Source organism: Coloeus monedula, assembly GCF_965178545.1.
Source record: "Coloeus monedula genome assembly, chromosome: 1".
Taxonomy (NCBI): Eukaryota; Metazoa; Chordata; class Aves; order Passeriformes; family Corvidae; genus Coloeus; species Coloeus monedula.
This window is the reverse complement of record NC_138781.1, coordinates 160519443-160546419: the sequence shown is the minus strand read 5'-3', so window position 1 is coordinate 160546419 and position 26977 is coordinate 160519443. Positions and strand designations below refer to the sequence as shown.

Genomic DNA, 26977 nt, shown 5'->3' with positions numbered 1-26977 from the left:
CCGCTGTGGGGCCGGGGTCCTGCTGTGGGGCTGGGGTCCCGCTGTGGGGCTGGGGTCCCGCTGTGGGTCCGGGGTCCCGCTGTGGGGCCTGGGGTCCCACTGTTGGTTTGGGGTCCTGCTGTGGGTCTGGGGTCCCGCTGTGGGTCTGGGGGTGCCGCTGTGGGTCTGGGGTCCCACTGTTGGTTTGGGGTCCCGCTGTGGGTCTGGGGTCCCGCTGTGGGTCTGGGGGTGCTGCTGTGGGGCTGGGGTGCCGCTGTGGGTCTGGGGGTGCTGCTGTGGGGCTGGGGTCCCGCTGTGGGTCTGGGGTCCCACTGTTGGTTTGGGGTGCCGCTGTGGGGCTGGGGTGCCGCTGTGGGGCCGGGGTCCCGCTGTGGGTCCGGGGTCCCGCTGTGGGTCTGGGGTCCTGCTGTGGGTCTGGGGGTGCCGCTGTGGGTCTGGGGTCCCACTGTTGGTTTGGGGTCCCGCTGTGGGTCTGGGGTCCCGCTGTGGGTCCGGGGTCCCGCTGTGGGTCTGGGGTCCTGCTGTGGGTCTGGGGTCCCACTGTTGGTTTGGGGTCCCGCTGTGGGTCCGGGGTCCCGCTGTGGGTCTGGGGTCCCGCTGTGGGTCTCGCCCCCCCGGTGAATTTGGGGTGCCTCCCGCAGGAGCTGGGGGTGCCGCTGGCCCGGGACGAGCCCCTGGACGCCTCCGGGATCCAGTGGATCCGCATGGGCACCACGGTGGCCACCAACGCGCTGCTGCAGCGCCGCGGCGAGCGCACGGCCCTGGCCGTGACCCGCGGCTTCCGGCACCTGCTGCACATCGGCACCCAGGCGCGGCCGCGGCTCTTCGACCTGGTGAGAGCACCTGGGCACACACCTGGGCACAGCTGGGCACACACCTGAACCCCCACACCCACCCCACACCCACCCCAAACCCACCCCAACATCGGCACCCAGGCGCGGCCGCGGCTCTTCGACCTGGTGAGAGCACCTGGGCACAGCTGGGCACACCTGGGCACAGCTGGGCACACACCTGAACCCCCACACCCACCCCACACCCACCCCAAACCCACCCCAACATCGGCACCCAGGCGCGGCCGCGGCTCTTTGACCTGGTGAGAGCACCTGGGCACAGCTGGGCACACCTGGGCACAGCTGGGCACACCTGGGCACACACCTGAACCCCCACACCCACCCCACACCCACCCCAAACCCACCCCAACATCGGCACCCAGGCGCGGCCGCGGCTCTTTGACCTGGTGAGAGCACCTGGGCACACACCTGGGCACACACCTGGGCACAGCTGGGCACAGCTGGGCACACCTGGGCACACACCTGAGCACACACCTGGGCACAGTTGCAATCTCACCTGTAACTTCACCCACCCCCACACCTTTGACCTGGTGAGACTCACCTGGCGCACCCGGGACACCCTTCTGGGCACACACCTGTACACACCTGGGACACACCGCTAGGACACACCCAGCCACACTCCTGGGCACACCTGGGCACACAGCTGGCACACCTGTACACATGTGGGACACACCTGGGCCACAGCTGGCACACCGGGCACACCTGGCACACCTGAGGCACACCCCTGGGCGCACAGCTGGCACACCTGGGCACACCTGGGACACACCCAAACACACCCCTGGGCACACCTGGGCACACCTGTACCTGCATCCCCCATCCCCGTGTCCTCTGGGCTGGGGGTGACCCCTCAGTGACCCCTCAGTGACCCCTCGGTGACCCGTGGCCGCCTGGCACGGGGCTGGCACATCCCGTGACCGGCACGTCCCGTGACCGCCCCGTGTGCCCCACAGCGTTACCCCCGTGTGCCCCACTCTGTGCCCCCCGTGTGCCCCACTCTGTCACCCCCGTGTGCCCCACAGCGTCCCCCCCGTGTCCCCGTGTGCCCCACAGCGTCCCCCCCGTGTGCCCCACTCTGTGCCCCCCGTGTGCCCCACTCTGTGCCCCCCGTGTGCCCCACACCGTCCCGCCCTGGGGCTCGCTGTCCCCCCGCAGTGTCCCCTGGCCCGTGTCCCCCTGGCCGGGCCGGGTGTCCTTGGCGCTGGCCCGTGTCCCCCCCCTGGCCCGTGTCCCCGTGTCCCCCCCTCGTGTCCCCCCTGTCCCGTGTCCCCGGTCCCGTGAGCGGGGCGGGCGCGGGGCCAGTCCCGGCCTGTGGCCAGCGCGGCCCGGAGCCAGCGGCCACCGCGGGGGGGCACGGGGGGACACGGGACAGGGGACACGGGGGGGACACGGGACAGGGGACACGGGAAAGGGGGACACGGGAAAGGGGGACACGGGACAGGGGGACACGGGACAGGGGACACGGGACAGGGGGACACGGGGGGGACACGGGACAGGGGGGACACGGGGTGACGTTCGAGTGCCCTCCCAGTGCCTCCCAGTGCCTCCCAATGTTCTCCCAGTGCCCTCCCAATGCCCTCTCAGTGTCCTCCCAGTGCTTCCCAGTGCCCTCCCAGTGCCCTCCCAGTGCCCCCCCAGTGCCCCCCCAGTGCCCTCCCAGTACCCTCCCAGTACCTCCCAGTGCCCTCCCAGTACCCTCCCAGTACCTCCCAGTGCCCTCCCAATGCCTTCTCAGTGTCCTCCCAGTGCTTCCCAGTGTCCTCCCAGTGTCCTTCCAGTCCCTCCCAGTACCTCCCAGTGCCCTCCCAGTGCCCTCCCAGTGTCCTCCCAGTGCCCTCCCAGTACCTCCCAGTGCCCTCCCAATGCTCTCTCAGTGTCCTCCCAGTGCTTCCCAGTGTCCTTCCAGTGCCCTCCCAGTGCCTCCCAGTGCCTCCCAGTACCCTCCCAATGTCCTCCCAGTACCTCCCAGTGCTTTCTCAGTGCCCTCCCAATGCCCTCCCAGTGCCTCCCAGTGCTTCCCAGTGTCCTCCCAGTGCCCTTCCAGTCCCTCCCGGTGCCCCCCCAGTGCCCCCTGCCGCTGTCCCTGTGCTGCCCCCCTCCCCACCCCCCCCGGTGCCACCTCCGTGTCCCCGCCGTGTCCCCGCAGGAGGTGGCCATGCCCGACGTGCTCTACGAGGAGGTCATCGAGGTGGACGAGCGGCTGATCCCGGAGCAGCCCGGCTGCCACTTGCCCGGGGGCGACAGCTGGCCCCGGGTGCAGGGTGGGACCTGGGGGGTGACACCGGGGGTGACAGGGGGTGCCAGCCCTGTCACCATCCCCCTGCTGCTCTGTAAGGTGGCACCGGGGAGTTTTGGGGGTCTGGGGGGGAGGTGACACCGTGACTGTCCCTTGTCCCCTCAGGGGGGTCCGGGGTGACACCGAGGGGGTTTGGGGGTCTCGGGGCAGGGAGGTGACACCGCTGTCCCCTCAGGCTGCTCCGGGGTGACACCGAGGGGGTTTGGGGGTCTCGGGGCAGGGAGGTGACACCGCTGTCCCCTCAGGCTGCTCCGGGGTGACACCGGGGGGGTTTGGGGGTCTCGGGGCAGGGAGGTGACACCGCTGTCCCCTCAGGCTGCTCCGGGGTGACACCGAGGGGGTTTGGGGGTCTCGGGGCAGGGAGGTGACACCGCTGTCCCCTCAGGCTGCTCCGGGGTGACCCTGCTGGTGCAGCGGCCGCTGGACCTGGGGCGGCTGCGCAGGGACCTCGAGGGGGTCCTGGCCCGCGGCATCCGGAGCCTGGCGGTGCTGCTGCTGCACAGCTACGCGTGAGGAGGGGGCTGGGGGTCCCGGGGGGCTCTGGGGGGGCTCCGGGGGTCCCCAGGGCCTGGCGGTGCTGCTGCTGCACAGCTACGCGTGAGGAGGGGGCTGGGGGTCCCGGGGGGCTCAGGGGGGGCTGAACCCCAATATCGGAGTGGGGGGAGTTGGGAGGGTCCCGGAGGGGGTTGGGGGGATTTGGGAAGTGCCGGGTGACCCCCCCAGGGACCCCGCAGGTGGGCGGGGCACGAGGAGCAGGTGGGGCTTGGGGTGTCAGAGGTGACACAGGTGTGACCCCCCAGGTGACACAGGTGTGACACCGCAGGGGTGTGGGGGTGACACAGGTGACACAGGTGACACAGGTGTGACGCCGCAGGGCTGTGGGGGTTACAGGTGACACAGGTGACACAGGTGACACAGGTGTGACACCGCAGGGGTGTGGGGGTTACAGGTGACACAGGTGACACAGGTGACACAGGTGTGACACCGCAGGGGTGTGGGGGTTACAGGTGACACAGGTGACACAGGTGACACAGGTGTGACACCGCAGGGCTGTGGGGGTTACAGGTGACACAGGTGACACAGGTGACACAGGTGTGACACCGCAGGGGTGTGGGGGTTACAGGTGACACAGGTGACACAGGTGTGACACAGGTGACACAGGTGTGACGCCGCAGGGCCGTGAGGGTGACACATGTGACACAGGTGACACAGGTGTGACACAGGTGTGACACAGGTGTGACACCGCAGGGCTGTGGGGGTGACACAGGTGACACAGGTGTGACACAGGTGTGACGCCGCAGGGCCGTGAGGGTGACACAGGTGACACAGGTGTGACACAGGTGTGACGCCGCAGGGCCGTGAGGGTGGCACAGGTGACACAGGTGTGACACCGCAGGGGTGTGGGGGTGACACAGGTGTGATAAGGTGTGTCACAGGTGTGACGCCGCAGGGGTGTGGGGGTTACAGGTGACACAGGTATGACACAGGTGACACAGGTGTGACGCCGCAGGGCCGTGAGGGTGACACAGGTGACACAGGTGACACAGGTGACACAGGTGTGACGCCGCAGGGCCGTGAGGGTGACACAGGTGACACAGGTGTGACACAGGTGTGACACAGGTGACACAGGTGACACAGGTGTGATAAGGTGTGACACAGGTGTGACACAGGTGACACAGGTGACACAGGTGTGACCCCCCAGGTGACACAGGTGACACAGGTGTGACACAGGTGTGACGCCGCAGGGCTGTGGGGGTTACAGGTGACACAGGTGACACAGGTGACACAGGCGTGACACCGCAGGGCTGTGGGGGTGACACAGGTGACACAGGTGACACAGGTGTGACACAGGTGTGACGCCGCAGGGCTGTGGGGGTGACACAGGTGACACAGGTGACACAGGCGTGTCCCCCCCGCAGGTGGCCGGGCCACGAGGAGCAGGTGGGGGCTCTGGCGCACGAGCTGGGCTTCGAGCAGGTGTCGCTGTCGTCGGCGGTGGCCGGGATGGCGCGCGCGGTGCCCCGGGGGCTCACGGCCTGCGTCGATGCCTACCTGAGCCCGGGCGTGCGGCGCTACCTGCGCGGCTTCTGCCGCGGCTTCCGCCACGGGCTGCGGGTGAGCGCGGCGGGGACAGCCCGGGACAGCCCGGGACACAGCTAGGACACAGCTGGGACACAGCTGGGACACACTGGGACAGCCCGGGACACACCGGGACACACCGGGACACAGCTGGGACACAGCTGGGACACACCTGGGACACACCGGGACACACCTGGGACACACCGGGACACACCGGGACACACCAGGACAGCCCGGGACACAGCTGGGACACAGCTGGGACACACCGGGACAGCCCGGGACACAGCTGGGACACACCGGGACACAGCTGGGACACACCGGGACACAGCTGGGACACAGCTGGGACACACCTGGGGCACACCTGGGGCACAGCTGGGACACACCTGGGACACACCTGGGACATACCTGGGACACAGCTGGGGCACAGCTGGGACACAGCTGGGACACAGCTGGGACACACCGGGACACACCGGGACAGCCAGGGACACAGCTGGGACACAGCTGGGACACAGCTGGGACACACCTGGGGCACACCTGGGGCACAGCTGGGACACAGCTGGGACATACCTGGGACACACCGGGACACAGCTGGGACACAGCTGGACACACCTGGGACACAGCTGGGACATACCTGGGATACACCTGGGACACAGCTGGGACACAGCTGGGACACCCCCGACCCTCCCAATCTCGCAGGGGGTGCGGGTGCTGTTCATGGGGGGGGTCTCACACCCCCTGAGCCCCCCCAGGACCCCCCTAACCCCCCCAATTCCCGCAGGGGGTGCGGGTGCTGTTCATGCGCTCGGACGGGGGGCTCACGCCCATGGCCACGTTCGGGGGGGCCCGGGCCATCCTGTCGGGCCCGGCCGCGGGGGTCGTGGGCTACGCCCGGACCACCTACGACCCCCGGGACGGGACCCCCGTCATCGGCTTCGACATGGGAGGTGAGGGGCGGGGGGCCCGCGGGGGCGGGGGGCCCGTGGGGATCGGGGCGAGGGCGGAATGGGGTCAGGGGGGCACCGGGGTTGGGGTCCCACCGGGGTTGGGGTCCCATTGGGGCTGGGGGTCCCACCGGGGCTGGGGTCCCATTGGGGCTGGGGGTCCCACCGGGCTTGGGGGTCTGGCTGGGTTGGGGGTCCCACCGGGCTTGGGGTCCCACCGGGGCTGGGGGTCCCACGGATTTCAGGTTCTATCCAGGTTTGGGGGTCCCACTGGGACTGGAGTCTGGCCGGTTTTGGGGTCCGGCAGTTTTGGGGTTCGGGCAGATTTGGGGTTCGGGCAGATTTGGGGTCCGGCAGTTTGGGGTCCGGCAGTTTGGGGTTTTGGGCAGTTTTGGGGTCCGGGCAGTTTTGGGGTCCGGGCAGGTTTGGGGTCCGGGCAGGTTTGGGGGTCCCGCTGGGATTGGGGCCTGGCCGGGTTTGGGACGGGGCAGTTTCGGGGTCCGGCAGTTTCGGGGTCCCCCCCAGGCACCTCGACCGACGTGAGCCGCTACGCGGGCGAGTTCGAGCACGTGTTCGAGGCCACCACGGCCGGGGTGGCCATCCAGGCCCCGCAGCTGGACATCAACACCGTGGCGGCCGGCGGCGGCTCCCGCCTCTTCTTCCGGTGCGTGGGGGTCCCGGGGGCCGTGGGGAGGGGTCCCGGGGGGTGTCCCAGGGCACGGGGGGGCTCAGGGGACCCCAGGGTGGCTCGGTGGTGGCACCAGCACGGCCGGAGGGAGCCCTGGGCTGGAGCCACTGGTGCCACTGGAGCCACTGGTGCCACTGGTGCCACTGGTGCCACTGGCCCCGCCGCGTGTCCCCCGTGTCCCCGTGGGTGTCCCCGTGGGTGTCCCTGTGGGTGCGACTGTGGGTGCCACTGTCCCCGCCATGTCCCCGTGTCACTGTGGATGTCACTGTGGGTGTCACTGTGGGTGCCACTGTTCCCGCCATGTCCCCATGTCACTGTGGGTGTCACTCTCTCTCCTGTGCCCCCCGTGTCCCCGTGGGTGTCCCCGGCCCCGCCGGACCCCCCCGGACCCCCGTGGTGTCCCCGTGTCCCCGCAGGTCCGGTCTCTACGTGGTCGGCCCCGAGTCCGCGGGCGCCCACCCGGGCCCTGCGTGTTACCGCAAGGGTGAGCGAGCGACCCCCGCGTCCCCCCCCGACCCCGCCGCGTCCCCCCCTGACCCCGCCGCGTCCCGCAGGGGGTCCCCTGACTGTCACCGACGCCAACCTGGTGCTGGGCCGGCTGCTCCCGGACTACTTCCCGCGGATCTTCGGCCCGGGCGAGGACCAGCCCCTGTGTCGCGACACGGCGGTGGCCGCGTTCCGCGAGCTGGCCGCCACCATCGCCGCCTTCCAGAGCGGCGCCGGGGACACCGCCGGGGACACCCCCGGGGACACCCCCGGGGACACCGCCGGGGACACCCCCGGGGACACGGGGAGCGCGGGGGGCACCGGCAGCCGCAGCGGTGACGCTGGCGCTGGCACCGGCCCCGCGGGCGGTGGTGGCCGCGGTGTCCCCGCTGTCCCCCCCGCGCCGCTCTCGGTGGAGGAGGTGGCCCTGGGCTTCATCCGGGTGGCCAACGAGGCCATGTGCCGGCCCATCCGCGCGCTGACGCAGGTGGGTGTCCCGTGGGTGGGTGGGGGGGCTCGGGGGGGGGTGACAGCGGTGTCACCTCCGTGTCCCCTCCCGCGGTGGCAGGCGCGGGGACACGACGCGGCGCAGCACGTGCTGGCGTGCTTCGGGGGCGCCGGGGGCCAGCACGCGTGTGCCATCGCCCGCACGCTGGGCATGGCCAGGGTCTTCATCCACAAGTAGGTGCGGGGACCCCCGGGCTGGGGGCGCGCCTGGGCACGGGGCCCGAGGGGTTTGGGGGTCCCCTGGGGGTCCCCGGCCATGTGACGGAACGGGGGGGGGGGGGGGGGCTGCCTGGGCGTGTCCCCGTGGTGACCCCAGGGGTGGGACAGGGATGTGCCGGGGGTGTCCCCAAGGGTGCCGGGGGTGTCCCCAAGGGTGACAGCGCTGTCCCCGCGGTGGCAGACACTGCCGGACGCGGTTCGGGGGGGCCCGGGGCTGTCCCGGCGCTGTCCCCGCCGTGTCCCCGCGCTGACAGCGCTGTCCCCGCCGTGGCAGGCACAGCGGGCTGCTGTCGGCGCTGGGGCTGGCGCTGGCGGACGCGGTGCAGGAGGAGCAGGAGCCCTGCGCGCTCTCGTACGGCCCCGCCGCGTTCCCGCGGCTCGAGGAGCGCCTGCGGGAGCTCGAGCGGCGCTGCCGGGACGCGCTGCGGGCCCAGGGCTTCGCCGAGTGAGTGCGGGGACACCGCGACAGCCGCCGGGCCGGCGACACCCGCGGGGATGCGGTGGGGACACCGGGGATGGGGGGACGGGGACAGGGGACACCGGGGATGGGGGGACGGGGACAGGAGACACCGGGGATGGGGACAGGGGACACCGAGGATGGGGACAGGGGACACCGGGGATGGGGGGGATGGGGACAGGGGACACCGGGGATGGGGACAGGGGACACCGGGGATGGGGGGGATGGGGACAGGGGACACCGGGGATGGGGACAGGGAACACCGGGGATGGGGGGGATGGGGACAGGGGACACCGGGGATGGGGGGACGGGGACAGGAGACACCGGGGATGGGGACAGGGGACACCAGGGATGGGGACAGGGGACAGGAGACACCAGGGATGGGGACAGGGGACACCGAGGATGGGGGACGGGGACAGGGGACACCGGGGATGGGGGGACGGGGACAGGAGACACCGGGGATGGGGACAGGGGACACCGAGGATGGGGGACGGGGACAGGAGACACCAGGGATGGGGACAGGGGACACCGGGGATGGGGACAGGGGACTTGGGGTCGGGGTGCGGGTGACGGTGACGCGGGGCATGGAGGGGACAGCGGGCATGCGGCGGTGGTGGCAACGAGGATGGGGGACGGGGGGACGCAGGGGACGGGAGGAGACGGTGGCAGCGCTGGTGACATCAGAGGCGTGGGGCCAGCGGGATGCGGTGACAGTGACACGGCTGTGGGGACACCAGGGGACAGCAGGGACGGGGGGGATGCGGTGGCGGTGCTGGGGTCCCGAGGGCCGGGGAGGCAGTGGCGGGGACAGCGGGGGCAGGGTGGCGGGGTGGCGCTGGGGACAGGGTGACACGGGAACAGGGTGACGCGGTGGCAGTGGGGACAGGGTGACGGGAACAGGGTGACGCGGTGGCAGTGGAGACAGGGTGACACGGGGACACGGTGACGCGGTGGCAGTGGGGACAGGGTGACGCGGTGCCGGTGTCCCCAGGGAGCAGATCCAGACCGAGCCGTTCCTGCACCTCCGGTACGAGGGCACCGACTGCGCCCTGATGGTCTCGGCCCGGGGCCACCCTGCGCACCCCGGCTCGTGCGGCGCCGGCGACTTCCTGGCCGCCTTCACCGCCCGGTCAGTGCCACCGGCCCGGCACGGGGCCACCAGACCCATCCCAGTGCCACCGGCCCCGTCCCAGTGCCACCGGCCCTGCCCTGGTACCACCAGACCCATCCCAGTGCCACCGGCCCCGTCCCAGTGCCACCGGCCCTGCCCTGGTGCCACCAGCCCCATCCCAGTGCCACCGGCCCGGCACGGGGCCACCAGCCCTGCCCCGGTGCCACCGGCCCGGCACGGGGCCACCAGCCCTGCCCCGGTGCCACCGGCCCGGCATGGGGCCATCAGCCCTACTCTGGTGCCACCAGCCCCATCCCAGTGCCACCAGCCCTGCCCCGGTGCCACCAGACCCATCCCAGTGCCACCGGCCCTGCCCCGGTGCCACCAGCCCCATCCCAGTGCCACCGGCCCGGCACGGGGCCACCAGCCCTGCCCCGGTGCCACCAGACCTCTCCCAGCACCCCAATTCCCCCATCCCAGCACCCCAATTCCCCCATCCCAGCACCCCAATTCCCACCCCGCTACCCCAATTCCCATCCCAGCACCCCCATCCCCTCCTTACGGGGGTCACGTTCCTGTCCCTCCCGGAGTCCCTGTCCCCTCCCTCGGTCCCTGTCCCCTCCCAGGGTCCCTGTCCCCTCCCTCGGGTGTCCCCGTCCCCTCCCGGGGGTGTCCCTGTTCTCTTCCCGGGGTCCCTGTCCCCTCCCTCGATCCCTGTCCCCTCCGGGTGTCCCTGTCCCCTCTCAGGGTCCCCGTCCTCTCCCTCGGTCCCTGTCCCCTCCCTCGGTCCCTGTCCCCTCCCAGGGTCCCTGTCCCCTCCCGGGGGTGTCCCTGTTCCCTTCCCGGGGTCCCTGTCCCCTCCCTCGATCCCTGTCCCCTCTCTTGGGTGTCCCTGTCCCCTCCGGGTGTCCCTGTCCCCTCTCAGGGTCCCCGTCCCCTCCCTCGATCCCTGTCCCCTCCCGGGGGTGTCCCCGTCCCCCCCCTCGGTCCCCTGACGCCCCCCCAGGTACCAGCAGGAGTTCGGGTTCACCATCCCGGGCCGGGCCGTGCTCGTGGACGATCTGCGGGTGCGGGGCACGGGCAGCACCGGGGGCATCGCCGAGACCCCCCTGGCCCCCCGCGGGGACCCCCCGCGCGTGGAGACGGTGAGGGGCTGGGGGCACTGGGGGGAACTGGGGGGACTGGGGGGACTGGGGGCACTGGGGGGCACTGGGGGGAACTGGGGGGACTGGGGGGACTGGGGGCACTGGGAGGTACGGGGGGCTGGGGCACTGGGGGGAACTGGGGGGACTGGGGGGAACTGGGGGGACTGGGAGGTACGGGGGGCTGGGGCACTGGGGGGAACTGGGGGGACTGGGGGGACTGGGGAGAACTGGGGAGAACTGGGGGGAACTGGGGGGACTGGGGGCACTGGGGGGCACTGGGGGGAACTGGGGGGACTGGGAGGTACGGGGGGCTGGGGCACTGGGGGGAGCTGGGGGGACTGGGAGGTACGGGGGGCTGGGGCACTGGGGGGAACTGGGGGGACTGGGGGGACTGGGGAGAACTGGGGAGAACTGGGGGGAACTGGGGGGACTGGGGGCACTGGGGGGCACTGGGGGGAACTGGGGTACGGGGGGCTGGGGGACTGGGGGAACTGGGGGGACTGGGGAGAACTGGGGAGAGCTGGGGCCAGGGGGGCTGAGGGGAACTGGGGGGAACTGGGGGGAACTGGGGGCACTGGGGGGACTGGGGGGAACTGGGGGGAACTGGGGGGACTGGGGGGACTGGGAGGTACGGGGGGCTGGGGCACTGGGGGGAACTGGGGGGACTGGGGGGACTGGGGGGACTGGGGAGCACTGGGGGGGACTGGGGGCACTGGGGGGCAGTGGGGGGAACTGGGGTACGGGGGGCTGGGGGACTGGGGGAACTGGGGGGACTGGGGAGAACTGGGGAGAGCTGGGGCCAGGGGGGACTTGTGGGGACCACGGGGGTTTGGGGGGACCCGAGGGGTGATGAAGAGTGACCCAAGAGTGACCCAAGAGTGACCCAAGAGTGACCCGTGGGACCGGAGGTCCTGGAAGGTCCTGGGGTGACCCGGGGGGGGGTCAGGAGGTGACCCGGGGGTGACCCGGGGGTGACCCGGGGGGGGTTAGGAGGTGACCCGGGGGTGACCCGGAGGTGACCCGGAGGTGACCCGGAGGTGACCCGGGGGTGACCCGGGGGGGGTTAGGAGGTGACCCGGAGGTGACCCGGGGTGACCCGGGGGGGGTCAGGAGGTGATCCGGGGGTGACCCGGAGGTGACCCGGGGGTGACCCGGAGGTGACCCGGGGGGGGTTAGGAGGTGACCCGGGGGTGACCCGGGGATGACCCGGAGGTGACCCGGGGGTGACCCGGGGGTGACCCGGAGGTGACCCGGGGGTGACCCCGCAGGTGACGCGCTGCTACTTCGAGGGGGGGTACCAGGACACCCCCGTGTTCCTGCTGGGGGAGCTGGGCTGTGAGCACGCCCTGCGCGGCCCCGCCATCCTCATCGACACCAACAGGTGGGCACGGGGACCCCCGGGGGCGGGCGGGACCCCCGAGGGTGGGGAGAGACCCCCGGGGGTGGGGAGAGACCCCCGAAACTGGGGAGAGACCCTCGAGGGTGGGAGGGACCCGGGGGGGACAGCGGGGGCCTCGCGGAACCAGCGCGGACCCTCCCCATCCTCGGCCGGGGACCCCCGGGACGTGGTGGGGCGGCGGCGGGGGGATTTGGGGGGACCCCGGGGGGATTTGGGGGGATCCCGGGGGGATTTGGGGGGACCCCGGGGAGATGTGGGGGGATCCCGGGGGGATTTGGGGGGATCCCGGGGGGATTTGGGGGGACCCCGGGGAGATGTGGGGGGATCCCGGGGGGATGTGGGGGGATCCCGGGGGGATTTGGGGGGACCCCGGGGGGATGTGGGGGGATCCCGGGGGGATTTGGGGGGATCCCGGGGGGATGTGGGGGGATCCCGGGGGGATTTGGGGGGATCCCGGGGGGATTTGGGGGGACCCCGGGGAGATGTGGGGGGATCCCGGGGGGATTTGGGGGGATCCCGGGGAGATGTGGGGGGACCCCGGGGGGATTTGGGGGGGCCCCGGGGAGATGTGGGGGGATCCCGGGGGGATTTGGGGGGATCCCGGGGAGATGTGGGGGGATCCCGGGGGGATTTGGGGGGATCCCGGGGGGATTTGGGGGGACCCCGGGGGGATGTGGGGGGACCCCCGCGACCCCCGCGGTGTCCGCAGCACCATCGTGGTGGAGCCGGGCTGCGTGGCCACCGTGACCCCGCTCGGGGACATCCGCATCGAGGTGGCCGCGGGGCCGCCCCGCGCGCTGGGCACGCAGCTGGACCCTGTCCAGTTGTCCATCTTCTCGCACCGCTTCATGAGCATCGCAGGTGGGGGAGGGGCGGGGGTCCCGGCCTGGGGGGGGAGGGGTCCCCAGGGGAGGGGTCGCCCCCTCAGCTCCGCTTTGATTCCTGCCCCCCCCCCCGTGTCCGTCAAAGAGCCGGGATGGGGGGGGGGGGGTTGGGGGGGGGGCCTGGGGGTGTCCGGAATTTTGGGGTGCCCCCCCGAGGGTCCCAAAGGCAGGGACCCCTCGAGTCAACCTCGTTGGCCAGCCAGCAGAGCCGCGACGGGGGGTCCCGGGGGGGTCCCGGGGGTCTCTGGGGGTCCCAGGGTGGTTCCTGGGGGTCCCAAGGGGGTCCCGGGGGTCCCAGGGGGTTCCCGAGGGTCTCTGGGTGGTTCCCGGGGGTCCCAGGGGGTTCCTGGGGGTCCCAGGGGGTTCCTGGGTGGTTCCTGGGGGTCCCAGGGGGTTCCCGGGGGTCCCAGGGTGGTTCCTGGGGGTCCCAGGGGGTTCCCGGGGGTCTCTGGGTGGTTCCCGGGGGTCCCAGGGGGTTCCTGGGTGGTTCCTGGGGGTCCCGGGGGTCCTGGGGGGTCTCGTGGGGGTCTCCGGGTGCTCTCCCACTTTTGGGGTGCCCCTCGAGGGTCCCCACGATCCCAATCCCCCTCCCCAGCTCCCCGTGACAGACCCGGTCCGGGGGTCCCGGGGGTGGTCCCGGGGGTCTCTGGGTGGTCTCGGGGGTCTCTGGGGTGGTTCCCGGGGGTCTCTGGGGCGGTTTGGGGGGGGATCTCTGGGTGGTCCCGGGGAGTCTCTGGGCGGTCCCGGGGGTCTCTGGGGCGGCTTTTGGGGGGTCTCTGGGGCGGCTTTTGGGGGGCTTTTGGGGGGTCCCGGGGGTCTCTGGGGCGGTTTTTGGGGGGCTTTTGGGGGGTCCCGGGGGTCTCTGGGGTTGTTGCCGGGGGTCTCTGGGGCGGTTTTTTGGGGGATCTCTGGGGCAGTTTTTGGGGGTCTCTGGGGTTGTTGCCGGGGATCTCTGGGGCGGTTTTTGGGGGGTCTCTGGGGCGGTTTTTGGGGGGTCTCTGGGGCAGTTTTTGGGGGGGTCTCTGGGGCGGTTTTTGGGGGGTCTCTGGGGCGGTTTTTGGGGGGGTCTCTGGGGCGGTTTTTGGGGGGGTCTCTGGGGCGGTTTTTGGGGGGTCTCTGGGGCAGTTTTTGGGGGGGTCTCTGGGGCGGTTTTTGGGGGTCTCTGGGGCGGTTTTTGGGGGGTCTCTGGGGTTGTTGCCGGGGGTCTCTGGGGCGGTTTTTGGGGGTCTCTGGGGTTGTTCCCGGGGGTCTCTGGGTGGTTTTTGGGGGGGTCTCTGGGGCGGTTTTTGGGGGGGGTCTCTGGGGCGGTTTTTGGGGGGTCTCTGGGTGGTCCCGGGGGTCTCTGGGTGGTCCCGGGGGGTCTCTGGGCGGTCCCGGGGGTCTCTGGGGCGGTTTTTGGGGGGTCTCTGGGTGGTTTTTGGGGGGTCTCTGGGCGGTTTTTGAGGGGTCTCTGGGGCGGTTTTTGGGGGATCTCTGGGGCAGTTTTTGGGGGTCTCTGGGGTTGTTGCCGGGGGTCTCTGGGTGGTTTTTGGGGGGTCTCTGGGCGGTTTTTTGGGGGATCTCTGGGGCGGTTTTTGGGGGTCTCTGGGGCGGTTTTTGGGGGGGTCTCTGGGGTTGTTGCCGGGGGTCTCTGGGGCGGTTTTTGAGGGGTCTCTGGGTGGTTTTTGGGGGGTCTCTGGGGCGGTTTTTGAGGGGTCTCTGGGCGGTTTTTTGGGGGATCTCTGGGGCAGTTTTTGGGGGTCTCTGGGGTTGTTGCCGGGGGTCTCTGGGGCGGTTTTTGGGGTGCCCCTGAGGGTGCCGTGGCCCCGCAGAGCAGATGGGGCGCATCCTGCAGCGCACGGCCGTCTCCACCAACATCAAGGAGCGCCTGGACTTCTCGTGTGCCCTGTTCGGGCCCGACGGGGGGCTCGTGTCCAACGCCCCCCACATCCCCGTGCACCTGGGCGCCATGCAGGAGGCCGTGCAGTTCCAGGTGGGGGATTTGGGGGGGTCCCAGGGGGTCCCAGGGCCATGCAGTTCCAGGTGGGGGGGGTTTTGGGAGGGTTTGGGGGGTCCCAGGGGGTCCCAGGGGGTCCCAGGGCCGTGCAGTTCCAGGTGGGGGGGGTTTTGGGGGGGTTTTGGGGGGTCCTGGGGTGTTCGGGTGCAGTTCCAGGTGGAGGGGATTTGGGGGTGGGGGGGGTTTGGGGGTCCCAGGGGATGTCCTGGGGGATTTTGGGGGGCTGGGGGGGTTTAGGGAGATCCTAATGAGGTTTGGAGGCGTTTGAGGGGTCCCTGGGTGGGGTCAGACCCCACTGAGCCCCCCCCGGTGCCCCCCCGGATCCGGAACTTTGGGGGTCCTGGAGCTGCGGGAGGGGGGTTGGGGGGGATTTGGGGGTACCGGGGGGGGATTTGGGGTTCCCGCGGGGTTCGGGGGGGGGGTCAGACCCCACTGAGCCCCCCCCGGTGCCCCCCCAGATCCGTAACCTGGGCCCGGAGCTGCGGGAGGGGGACGTGATCCTGAGCAACCACCCGCGGGCGGGGGGCAGCCACCTGCCCGACCTGACCGTCATCACCCCGGTGAGCGGGGCTGCGACCCCCGGGACCCCCCGGGAACCCCCTGAGACCCCCGGGAACCCCCCGGGAACCCCCCGGGAACCCCCCGGGAACCCCCTGGGAACCCCCCGGGACCCCCGGCACCACCGGGACCCCCCCGGGAGCCCCCTGAGACCCCCGGGAACCCCCCAGGAACCCCCCGGGACCCCCCCGGGAACCCCCTGAGACCCCCGGGAACCCCCTGGGAACCCCCCGAGACCCCCCGGGACACCCCCGGGAACCCCCTGAGACCCCCGGGAACCCCCTGGGAACCCCCCGAGACCCCCCGGGACACCCCCGGGAACCCCCTGAGACCCCCGGGAACCCCCTGGGAACCCCCCGAGACCCCCCGGGACACCCCCGGGAACCCCCTGAGACCCCCGGGAACCCCCTGAGACCCCCGGGACACCCCCGGGAACCCCCCGGGAACCCCCTGAGTCCCCCGGGACCCCCTGGGAACCCCCCGGGACCACCGGCACCACCGGGACCCCCCCGGGAACCCCCTGAGACCCCCGGGAACCCCCCAGGAACCCCCCGGGACCCCCTGAGACCCCCGGGACCCCCTGGGAACCCCCCGGGACCGCCGGGACCACCCCGGGAACCCCATGGGATCGCCGGGAACCCCCTGAGACCCCCGGGAACCCCCCGGGAACCCCCCAGGAACCCCCCGAGACCCCCCCGGGAACCCCCTGAGTCCCCCGGGACCCCCTGGGAGCCCCCTGAGACCCCCCCGGGAACCCCCCAGGAACCCCCCCAGGAACCCCCCGGGACCCCCGGGACCACCCCGGGACCCCCTGAGACCCCCCTGGGACCCCCCCACCGGGGACCCCCCGGGACCCCCCCGGGCTGTGGGACCCCCCCGCCCCCCTGCCCCTGCACCCCCTCGTGGGTTCAGGACCCCCATCCTGGGGTTCGGGACCCCCCCAGGGTCACCTGTGCCCCCCCCCACCCCCGGGGGTTCTGGCCGGGGGTCCCCCAGCCCGAGTGACCCCCCCGTGACCCCGTCTGACCCCCCAGTGACCCCGTGTCCCCCCAGTGACCCCGTGACCCCCCCAGTGACCCCGTGTGACCCCTCAGTGACCCCGTGACCCCCCAGTGACCCCGTGTGACCCCTCAGTGACCCCGTGTGACCCCCCCTGACCCCGTGTGACCCCCGTGAGCCCGTGTGACCCCTCAGTGACCCCGTGTGACCCCCAGTGACCCCGTGACCCCCCAGTAACCCCGTTTGACCCCTCAGTGACCCCGTGACCCCTCAGTGACCCCGTGACCCCCCCGTGACCCCGTGACCCCCCCAGTGACCCCGTGTCCCCCCCAGTGACCCCGTCTGACCCCCCAGTGACCCCGTGACCCCCCCAGTGACCCCGTCTGACCCCCCAGTGACCCCGTGACCCCCCCGTGACCCCGTGACCCCCCAGTGACCCCGTGACCCCCCCAGTGACCCCGTCTGACCCCCCAGTGACCCCGTGACCCCCCCAGTGACCCCGTGACCCCCCCGTGACCCCGTGACCCCCCAGTGACCCCGTGACCCCCCCAGTGACCCCGTCTGACCCCCCAGTGACCCCGTGTGACCCCCCCTGACCCCGTGTGACCCCCGTGACCCCGTGTGACCCCCCCTGACCCCGTGTGACCCCCCAGTGACCCCGTTTGACCCCTCAGTGACCCCGTGTGACCCCCGTGACCTCGTGTGACCCCCAGTGATCCCGTGTGACCCCTCAGTGACCCCGTGTGACCCCCCAGTGACCCCGTGACCCCCCAGTGACCCCGTGTGACCCCTCCGTGACCCCGTGTGACCCCCAGTGACCCCGTCTGACCCCCCAGTGACCCCGTGTCCCCCCAGTGACCCCGTGTGACCCCTCAGTGACCCCGTCTGACCCCCCAGTGACCCCGTGACCCCCCAGTGACCCCGTGTGACCCCTCCGTGACCCCGTGTGACCCCCAGTGACCCCGTCTGACCCCCCAGTGACCCCGTGTCCCCCCAGTGACCCCGTGTGACCCCTCAGTGACCCCGTCTGACCCCCCAGTGACCCCGTGTGACCCCTCAGTGACCCCGTGTGACCCCCCAGTGACCCCGTGACCACCCAGTGACCCCGTGTGACCCCTCAGTGACCCCGTGACCCCCCAGTGACCCGTGACCCCGTGTGACCCCGTGACCCCCCAGTGACCCCGTGACCCCCCAGTGACCCCGTGTCCCCCCCAGTGACCCCGTGACCCCCCAGTGACCCCGTGTGACCCCGTGTGACCCCCCGTGACCCCCCCGTGACCCCCCCAGGTGTTCTGGCCCGGGGTTGCCCGCCCCGTGTTCTTCGTGGCCAGCCGCGGGCACCACGCGGACGTGGGGGGCTGCACCCCCGGCTCGATGCCCCCCCACTCGCGGGCCCTGCGCGAGGAGGGCGCCGTGTTCGAGTCCTTCAAACTGGTCACGGGCGGCCGCTTCCAGGAGCAGGGTGCGACACCCTACTGGGGGCACTGGGAGCACTGGGGGCACTGGGGGAGTTCCAGGAGCAGGGTGCGACACCCTACTGGGGGCACTGGGAGCACTGGGGGCACTGGGGGAGTTCCAGGAGCAGAGTGCGACACCGTACTGGGGGCACTGGGAGCACTGGGGGAGTTCCAGGAGCAGGGTGCGACACCCTACTGGGGGCACTGGGAGCACTGGGGATACTGGGGGAGTTCCAGGAGCAGGGTGCGACACCTTACTGGGGGCACTGGGAGCACTGGGGGCACTGGGAGAGTTCCAGGAGCAGGGTGCGACACCCTACTGGGCATACTGGGGATACTGGGAGCACTGGGAGCACTGGGGGAGTTCCAGGAGCAGGGTGCGACACCCTACTGGGGGCACTGGGGATACTGGGGGAGTTCCAGGAGCAGAGTGTGACACCCTACTGGGAGTACTGGGAGCACTGGGGGCACTGGGGGAGTTCCAGGAGCAGGGTGCGACACCCTACTGGGGGCACTGGGAGCACTGGGGGCACTGGGGGAGTTCCAGGAGCAGGGTGCGACACCCTACTGGGGGCACTGGGGATACTGGGAGCACTGGGAGCACTGGGGGAGTTCCAGGAGCAGGGTGTGACACGATACTGGGGGCACTGGGAGCACTGGGGGAGTTCCAGGAGCAGGGTGCGACACCCTACTGGGGATACTGGGGATACTGGGGGAGTTCCAGGAGCAGGGTGGGACACAATACTGGGAGTACTGGGAGCACTGGGGGCACTGGGAGAGTTCCAGGAGCAGGGTGTGACACCCTACTGGGAGTACTGGGAGCACTGGGGGCACTGGGGGAGTTCCAGGAGCAGGGTGCGACACCCTACTGGGGATACTGGGGATACTGGGGGAGTTCCAGGAGCAGGGTGGGACACAATACTGGGAGTACTGGGAGCACTGGGGGCACTGGGAGAGTTCCAGGAGCAGGGTGTGACACCATACTGGGAGTACTGGGAGCACTGGGGGCACTGGGGGAGTTCCAGGAGCAGGGTGCGACACCGTACTGGGGGCATGCTGGGGATACTGGGGATACTGGGGGCACTGGGGATACTGGGGATACTGGGGGAGTTCCAGGAGCAGAGTGGGACACCCTACTGGGGGCACTGGGAGCACTGGGGGCACTGGGGGCACTGGGAGAGTTCCAGGAGCAGGGTGCGACACCGTACTGGGGGTACTGGGAGCACTGGGAGCACTGGGGATACTGGGGGAGTTCCAGGAGCAGAGTGGGACACCCTACTGGGGGCACTGGGAGCACTGGGGGCACTGGGAGAGTTCCAGGAGCAGGGTGCGACACCCTACTGGGGGCACTGGGAGCACTGGGAGCACTGGGGGCACTGGGGGAGTTCCAGGAGCAGGGTGGGACACGGTACTGGGGATACTGGGGATACTGGGGATACTGGGGATACTGGGGGAGTTCCAGGAGCAGGGTGCAACACCCTACTGGGGGCACTGGGAGCACTGGGGGCACTGGGGGCACTGGGAGAGTTCCAGGAGCAGAGTGGGACACGATACTGGGGATACTGGGAGCACTGGGGGCACTGGGGGAGTTCCAGGAGCAGGGTGTGACACCCTACTGGGGGCACTGGGAGCACTGGGGATACTGGGAGAGTTCCAGGAGCAGGGTGCGACACCATACTGGGGATACTGGGAGCACTGGGGGCACTGGGAGAGTTCCAGGAGCAGGGTGGGACACCTTACTGGGGGCACTGGGGATACTGGGGGAGTTCCAGGAGCAGAGTGGGACACGATACTGGGCATACTGGGGATACTGGGGGAGTTCCAGGAGCAGAGTGCGACACCGTACTGGGCATACTGGGCATACTGGGGATACTGGGGGCACTGGGAGCACTGGGAGCACTGGGGGAGTTCCAGGAGCAGAGTGGGACACGATACTGGGGGCACTGGGAGCACTGGGAGAACTGGGGGCACTGGGAGAGTTCCAGGAGCAGGGTGCGACACCCTACTGGGCATACTGGGGATACTGGGGGCACTGGGAGCACTGGGGGTACTGGGGGAGTTCCAGGGTGGGGCTGGGGGGGGTGGGACAAGGCGGGGGGGGGGGGGACATTGGGGGCACGGCGGGGACGCTGCTGGCCCCCGGGGGGCTCTCAGTGGCCACCCCTGACTGTCGCTGTCCCCAGCGGTGACCGAGGCGCTGCTGGCCCCCGGGGGGCTCTCAGTGGCCACCCCTGACTGTCGCTGTCCCCAGCGGTGACCGAGGCCCTGCTGGCCCCCGGGGCGATCCCCGGCTGCTCCGGGACTCGGAACCTGCGCGACAACCTGGCCGACCTGCGGGCCCAGGTGGCGGCGAACCAGAAGGGGATCGGGCTAGTGCGGGAGCTGATCGGGCAGCACGGGCTGGCCGCCGTGCAGGCCTATATGGGATACGTGCAGGTGAGAGACCCCAAAACACCCCCAAACACCCCAAAAACACCCCTGGGACACCCCAAAAACACCCCTGGGACACCCCAAAGCCCCCTGGGCCACCCCAAAAACCCCCCTGGGCCACCCCAAACCCCTCTGGGCCACCTCAAAACTCCTCTGAGAAACACCAAAATCCCTGTGGGACACCCCAAAATCCCTCTGGATCACCCCCAACCGCCCCTGGGCCACCCCAGAACCCCCCCGGGCCACCTCAAAATCCCTCTGGGAGACCCCAACCCCCCCTGGACCACCCCAAATCCCCCCTGGGACACCCCAAACCCCCCTGAGTCACCCCCAGACCCCCCTGGACCACCCCAAATCCCCCTTGGGCCACCCCAAATCCCCCCTGGGACACCCCCAAACCCCCCCTGGGCCACCCCGAACCCCCCCTGGACCACCCCAAACCTCCTTGGACCACCCTCAAACCCCCCCTGGGCCACCCCAAACCCCCCCTGGACCACCCCCAAACCCCCTTGGACCACCCTCAAACCCCCCCTGGGCCACCCCAAACCCCCTTGGGCCACCCCAAACGCCCCCTGAGACACCCCCAAACCCCCTTGGACCACCCCAAACCCCCTTGGACCACCCCAAACCCTCTTGGACCACCCCAAACCCCCCTGGGCCACCCCAAACCCCCTTGGGCCACCCCAAATCCCCCTTGGGCCACCCCAAACCCCCCTGGGCCACCCCAAATCCCCCTTGGGCCACCCCAACGCCCCCCGGCACCCCGGGCAGGCCAACGCCGAGGTGGCCGTGCGGGACACGCTGCGAGCCGCGGCCGCGCGCTGGGGGACGGCGCTGGGGGCCGAGGACACGATGGACGACGGGACCCCGATCCGGCTGCGGGTGCAGCTGGACCCCAAAGAGGTCAGGGGGACCCCAAAGGGGGCAGGGGGGACCCTAAAGAGGGCAGGGGGACCCTAAAGGGGGCAGGGGGGACCTCAAAGGGGGCAGGGGGACCCTAAAAAGGTCAGGGGGACCCCAAAGGGGGCAGGGGGACCCTAAAAAGGTCAGGGGGACCCTAAAGGGGGCAGGGGGACCCTAAAAAGGTCAGGGGGACCCCAAAGGGGTCAGGGGGACCCTAAAGGGGGCAGGGGGACCCCAAAGGGGTCAGGGGGGACCTCAAAGGGGGCAGGGGGACCCCAAAGAGGTCAGGGGGACCCCAAAGGGGTCAGGGGGGACCCCAAAGGGGGCAGGGGGACCCTAAAGAGGTCAGGGGGACATGGGGACACCCCCTGGGTGTGGAGTCACTGCCCGGGCTCTGGGTGTGTTTTGGGGTCACTCCCCGGGCTCCGGGTGGGTTTTGGGGTCACCCCGGGTTTTGGGGTCACTCCCTGGGCTCTGGGTGTGTTTTGGGGTCACTCCCCGGGCTCCGGGTGGGTTTTGGGGTCACCCCGGGTTTTGGGGTCACTCCCTGGGCTCTGGGTGTGTTTTGGGGTCACTCCCCGGGCTCCGGGTGGGTTTTGGGGTCACCCCGGGTTTTGGGGTCACTCCCCGGGCTCCGGGTGGGTTTTGGGGTCACCCCGGGTTTTGGGGTGCACTGACCCCCCCCGCGCCCCTCCAGGGCAGCGCCGTGTTCGATTTCGGGGGGACGGGCCCCGAGGTGCTGGGGAACTGCAACGCCCCCCGCGCCATCACCCTGTCAGCGCTGATCTACTGCCTGCGGTGCCTGGTGGGGCACGAGATCCCCCTGAACCAGGTGGGACCCCGAAACACCCCAAAGCACCCCGAAACACCCCTAAAACACCCCAAAACACCCCAAAACACCCCGAAACACCCCTAAAACACCCCAAAGCACCCCAAAAACACCCCTAAAACACCCCGAAACACCCCTAAAACACCCCGAAACACCCCTAAAACACCCCAAAAACACCCCAAAACACCCCAAAGCACCGCAAAACACCCCAAAAACACCCCGAAACACCCCTAAAACACCCCGAAACACCCCTAAAACACCCCGAAACACCCCGAAACACCCCGAAACACCCCTAAAACACCCCAAAACACCCCGAAACACCCCGAAACACCCCGAAACACCCCTAAAACACCCCAAAACCACCCCGAAACACCCCTAAAACACCCCAAAAACACCCCAAAACACCCCAAAACACCCCAAAAACACCCCAAAACACCCCGAAACACCCCAAAAACACCCCAAAAACACCCCGAAACACCCCTAAAACACCCCAAAAACACCCCAAAAACACCCCGAAACACCCCTAAAACACCCCAAAAGCACCCCAAAACACCCCGAAACACCCCTAAAACACCCCAAAAGCACCCCAAAAACACCCCGAAACACCCCTAAAACACCCCAAAAGCACCCCAAAACACCCCAAAACACCCCAAAAACACCCCAAAGCACCCCAAAGCACCCCAAAACACCCCAAAACACCCCAAAAACACCCCAAAGCACCCCAAAGCACCCCAGCTGTACCCAGGTGTGCCCCGGTGTACCCAGGTTAGCTCAGGTGTACCCAGGTGTGTGCCCAGGTGTGCCCAGCTGTGCCCAGGTGTGTGCCCAGGTGTGCCCAGATTAGCTCAGGTGTGCCCAGCTGTGCCCAGGTGTGTACCCAGGTGTACCCAGGTGTGTACCCAGGTGTACCCAGGTGTACCCAGCTGTGCCCAGCTGTGCCCAGGTGTGTGCCCAGGTGTGCCCAGATTAGCTCAGGTGTGCCCAGCTGTGCCCAGGTGTGTGCCCAGGTGTGTACCCAGGTGTGCCCAGGTGTGCCCAGGTGTACCCAGGTGTACCCAGGTGTGTGCCCAGGTGTGCCCAGATTAGCTCAGGTGTGCCCAGCTGTGCCCAGGTGTGTGCCCAGGTGTACCCAGGTGTGCCCAGCTGTGCCCAGCTGTGCCCAGCTGTGCCGCTCTCTCCCCAGGGCTGCCTGGCCCCGGTCCGGGTGCTCATCCCGGGGGGCTCCATCCTGGACCCCTCCCCCGAGGCCGCCGTGGTTGGCGGGAACGTGCTGACGTCACAGCGCGTGGTGGACGTGGTGCTGCGCGCGTTCGGCGCGTGCGCGGCCTCGCAGGTGGGGGGGGGGAGGGGTCCCAGGGCGGGGGTTTTGGGGTCTCAGCGGGATTTTGGGGTCCCAGGGGGCTCGGGTGCCGGTTTTGGGGTGCCTGGGCGGGGTTTTTGGGGTCCCAGCGGGGTTGGGGTGCCTTTTTGGGGTCCCAGGGGTTTTTGGGGTCCCAGCGGGTTTTTGGGGTCCCAGTGGTGTTTTTGGGGTGCCTGGGCGGGGTTTTTGGGGTCCCAGTGGTGTTTTTGGGGTGCCTGGGCGGGGTTTTTGGGGTCCCAGTGGTGTTTTTGGGGTCCCAGTGGGTTTTTGGGGTGCCGGTTTGGGGTCCCAGCGGTGTTTTGGGGGTCCCAGCGGGGTTTTTGGGGTGCCGGTTTGGGGTCCCAGCGTTGGTTTTTGGGGTCCCAGCGGTGTTTTTGGGGTCCCAGTGAGGTTTTTGGGGTCCCAGTGAGGTTTTTGGGGTGCCGGTTTGGGGTCCCAGCGGTTTTTGGAGTCCCAGGAGGTTTTGGGTGCCGTTTTTGGGGTGCCAGGGCGAAGTTTTTGGGGTCCCAGCGGGGTTTTTGGGGTCCCAGCAGTGGTTTTTGGGGTCCCAGCGGGGTTTTTGGGGTGCCAGGGCGGAGTTTTTGGGGTCCCAGCGGGGTTGGGATCCCGGTTTTGGGGTCCCAGCGGGTTTTTGGGGTGCCGGGGGGGGGGTCTTGGGGTCCCAGCGGGGTCGGGGTGCCGGTGTGGGGTCCCAGAGGGGTTTTTGGGGTCCCGGGGGGATTTTTGGGTGCCGCTTTTGGGGTCCCAGCGGCTTTTGGGGTGCCAGGGCTGTTTGGGATCCCGGTTTTGAGGTCCCAGCGGGGTTTTTGGGGTGCCGTTTTTGGGGTCCCAGGGGGGTTTTGGGGTCTCAGCGGGTTTTAGGGTCTCAGCGGGATTTTGGGGTGCCGTTTTTGGGGTCAGCAGGGGTTTTGGGGTCCCAGCGAGGTTTTTGGGGTGCCTGGGCGGGGTTTTTGGGGTCCCAGCGGTTTTTGGGGTCCCAGCGGTGTTTTTGGGGTGCCTGGGCGGGGTTTTTGGGGTGCCGTTTTTGGGGTCCCAGCGTTGGTTTTTGGGGTCCCAGCGGTGTTTTTGGGGTCCCAGCGGTTTTTGGGGTGCCGTTTTTGGGGTCCCAGCGGGGTTTTTGGGGTGCCGTTTTTGGGGTCCCAGCGGGGTTGGGGTGCCTTTTTGGGGTTCCAGGGGTTTTTGGGGTCCCAGCGGGGTTTTTGGGGTGCCGTTTTTGGGGTGCCGTTTTTGGGGTCCCAGCGGGGTTTTTGGGGTGCCGTTTTTGGGGTGCCGTTTTTGGGGTCCCAGCGGTGGTTTTTGGGGTCCCAGCGGGGTTTTTGGGGTGCCGTGTCCCCCCAGGGCTGCATGAACAACGTGACCTTCGGCTCCGAGCGCGGGGGCTACTACGAGACGGTGGCGGGGGGGGCGGGGGCCGGGCCGCGCTGGGGGGGGCGCAGCGGGGTCCACACGCACATGACCAACACCCGCATCACCGACCCCGAGATCCTCGAGCTCCGGTGGGTCCGGGGGGGGTTTGGGGGGTCCTGGGGGGCCTTGAGGGGGTCCTGGGGGGGGGTTGGGGGCTCCTGGGGGGTCCTGGGGGTGATTTGGGGGGTCCTGGGGGGTCCCACACGCACATGACCAACACTCGCATCACTGACCTCGAGATCCTCGAGCTCCGGTGGGTCCGGGGGGGGTTTGGGGGGTCCTGGGGGGATCCTGGGGGGGTTTGAGGGGTCCTGGGGGGTCCTGGGGGTGATTTGGGGGGTTCTGGGGGTGATTTGGGGGGGTTTGGGGGGTCCCACCCGCACATGACCAACACCCACATCACCGACCCCGAGAGCTCTGGTGGGTCCTGGGGGGGTTTGGGGGGTCCTGGGGGGTCTTAGGGGGGTCCTGGGGGGGGGTTGGGGACTCCTGGGGGGTCCTGGGGGTGATTTCGGGGGTCCTGGGGGGGTCCCACCCGCACATGACCAACACCCGCATCACCGACCCCGAGAGCTCTGGTGGATCCTGGGGGGTCCGGGGGGGGCTTGGGGGGTCCTGGGGGGTTTTGGGGGGCTCCTGGAAGGATCCAGAGGAGGGTCCTTGGGGGGGGTTGGGGTCTCCCAGCGGGTGCCCCGTGTTTGGGGGGTCCCCGGGAGGGGCTCGGTGGGGGGAGATTTGGGGTTCCCGGGGGGTCGTTTTGGGGGTCCTGACCCCCCCGTTTCCCCTCCCCCCCCAGGTACCCGGTGGTGCTGCGGCGCTTCGAGCTGCGGGGGGGCTCGGGGGGCGCGGGGCGGCACCGGGGGGGGGATGGGGTGATCCGGGAGCTGCAGTTCCGGAGAGCGACCGAGCTCTCGGTGCTGAGCGAGCGCCGCGCCACGAGACCCTACGGGATGGCGGGTGAGAGACCCCAAAATCCCCTAAAAAACCCCAAATCCCCCCAAAACCCCCATCAGCCACGAGACCCTACGGGATGGCGGGTGAGAGACCCCAAAATCCCCTAAAAAACCCCAAATCCCCCAAAAACCCCCATCAGCCACGAGACCCTACGGGATGGCGGGTGAGAGACCCCAAAAACCCCTAAAAAACCCCAAATCCCCCAAAAACCCCCATCAGCCACAGGACCCTACGGGATGGCGGGTGAGAGACCCCAAAACCCCCTAAAAAACCCCAAATCCCCCCAAAACCCCCATCAGCCAGGAGACCCTACGGGATGGCGGGTGAGAGACCCAAAAATCCCCTAAAAAACCCCAAATCCCCCCAAAACCCCCATCAGCCACGAGACCCTACGGGATGGCGGGTGAGAGACCGCCCGAAACCCCCCCAAAACCCCCTCAATTTCTCAGCCCCTCCCCCCTGAGATCCCCAAGGGACCCCCAGGACCCCCCCCAAAAACCCCAAAACCCCTTCAGCTCCTCCGACCCCCCCTCCCCCAGGGGGTCTCACAGCCCCCCCAGCCCCCCAAAAACCCCCCCTGACCCCTCTCCCCTCCCCCAGGGGGTCTCCCGGGGGCTCCGGGGCTGAATTTGCTGCTGCGTCGGGACGGGCGCCTCATCAACCTGGGGGGCAAGAGCTCGGTGTCCGTGGAGCCGGGGGTGAGCCCCAAAACCGCCCCAAAACCCACCCTAAAACTGCCCCAAAACTGCCCCAAAACTGCCCAAAACCACCCCAAAAACCGCCCCAAAAACCGCCCCAAAACCGCCCCAAAACCACCCCAAAACCGCCCCAAAACCCACCCTAAAACTGCCCCAACACCGCCCCAAAACTGCCCAAAAACCACCCCAAAAACCGCCCCAAAAACTGCCCAAAAACTCAGCCCAAAACTGCCCCAAAACCACCCCAAAGCCGCCCCAAAACCCACCCTAAAACTGCCCCAAAACCGCCCCAAAACTGCCCAAAACCACCCCAAAACCGCCCCAAA

General features: G+C 69.8%; 1 protein-coding gene across 1 annotated transcript in view; it reads left to right on the top strand.

Annotated features, from left to right (window-relative positions):
- The window catches only part of OPLAH (5-oxoprolinase, ATP-hydrolysing), a 30682-nt gene that overhangs the window by 901 nt on the left and 2804 nt on the right, over window positions 1-26977 (top strand). Inside the window, exons 2-25 of the mRNA XM_082292300.1 lie at window positions 642-833; window positions 2995-3109; window positions 3530-3653; window positions 5064-5259; window positions 6002-6167; window positions 6690-6828; window positions 7269-7336; window positions 7407-7825; window positions 7907-8019; window positions 8339-8509; window positions 9513-9650; window positions 10639-10777; window positions 12046-12158; window positions 12886-13037; window positions 14872-15032; window positions 15515-15616; window positions 17901-18075; window positions 20322-20506; window positions 21272-21403; window positions 22101-22235; window positions 23416-23565; window positions 24931-25088; window positions 25796-25956; window positions 26554-26651. Coding sequence (XP_082148426.1) covers window positions 642-833; window positions 2995-3109; window positions 3530-3653; window positions 5064-5259; window positions 6002-6167; window positions 6690-6828; window positions 7269-7336; window positions 7407-7825; window positions 7907-8019; window positions 8339-8509; window positions 9513-9650; window positions 10639-10777; window positions 12046-12158; window positions 12886-13037; window positions 14872-15032; window positions 15515-15616; window positions 17901-18075; window positions 20322-20506; window positions 21272-21403; window positions 22101-22235; window positions 23416-23565; window positions 24931-25088; window positions 25796-25956; window positions 26554-26651 — 3702 coding nt within the window. The remainder of the gene's footprint in view (window positions 1-641; window positions 834-2994; window positions 3110-3529; window positions 3654-5063; window positions 5260-6001; window positions 6168-6689; window positions 6829-7268; window positions 7337-7406; window positions 7826-7906; window positions 8020-8338; window positions 8510-9512; window positions 9651-10638; window positions 10778-12045; window positions 12159-12885; window positions 13038-14871; window positions 15033-15514; window positions 15617-17900; window positions 18076-20321; window positions 20507-21271; window positions 21404-22100; window positions 22236-23415; window positions 23566-24930; window positions 25089-25795; window positions 25957-26553; window positions 26652-26977) is intronic.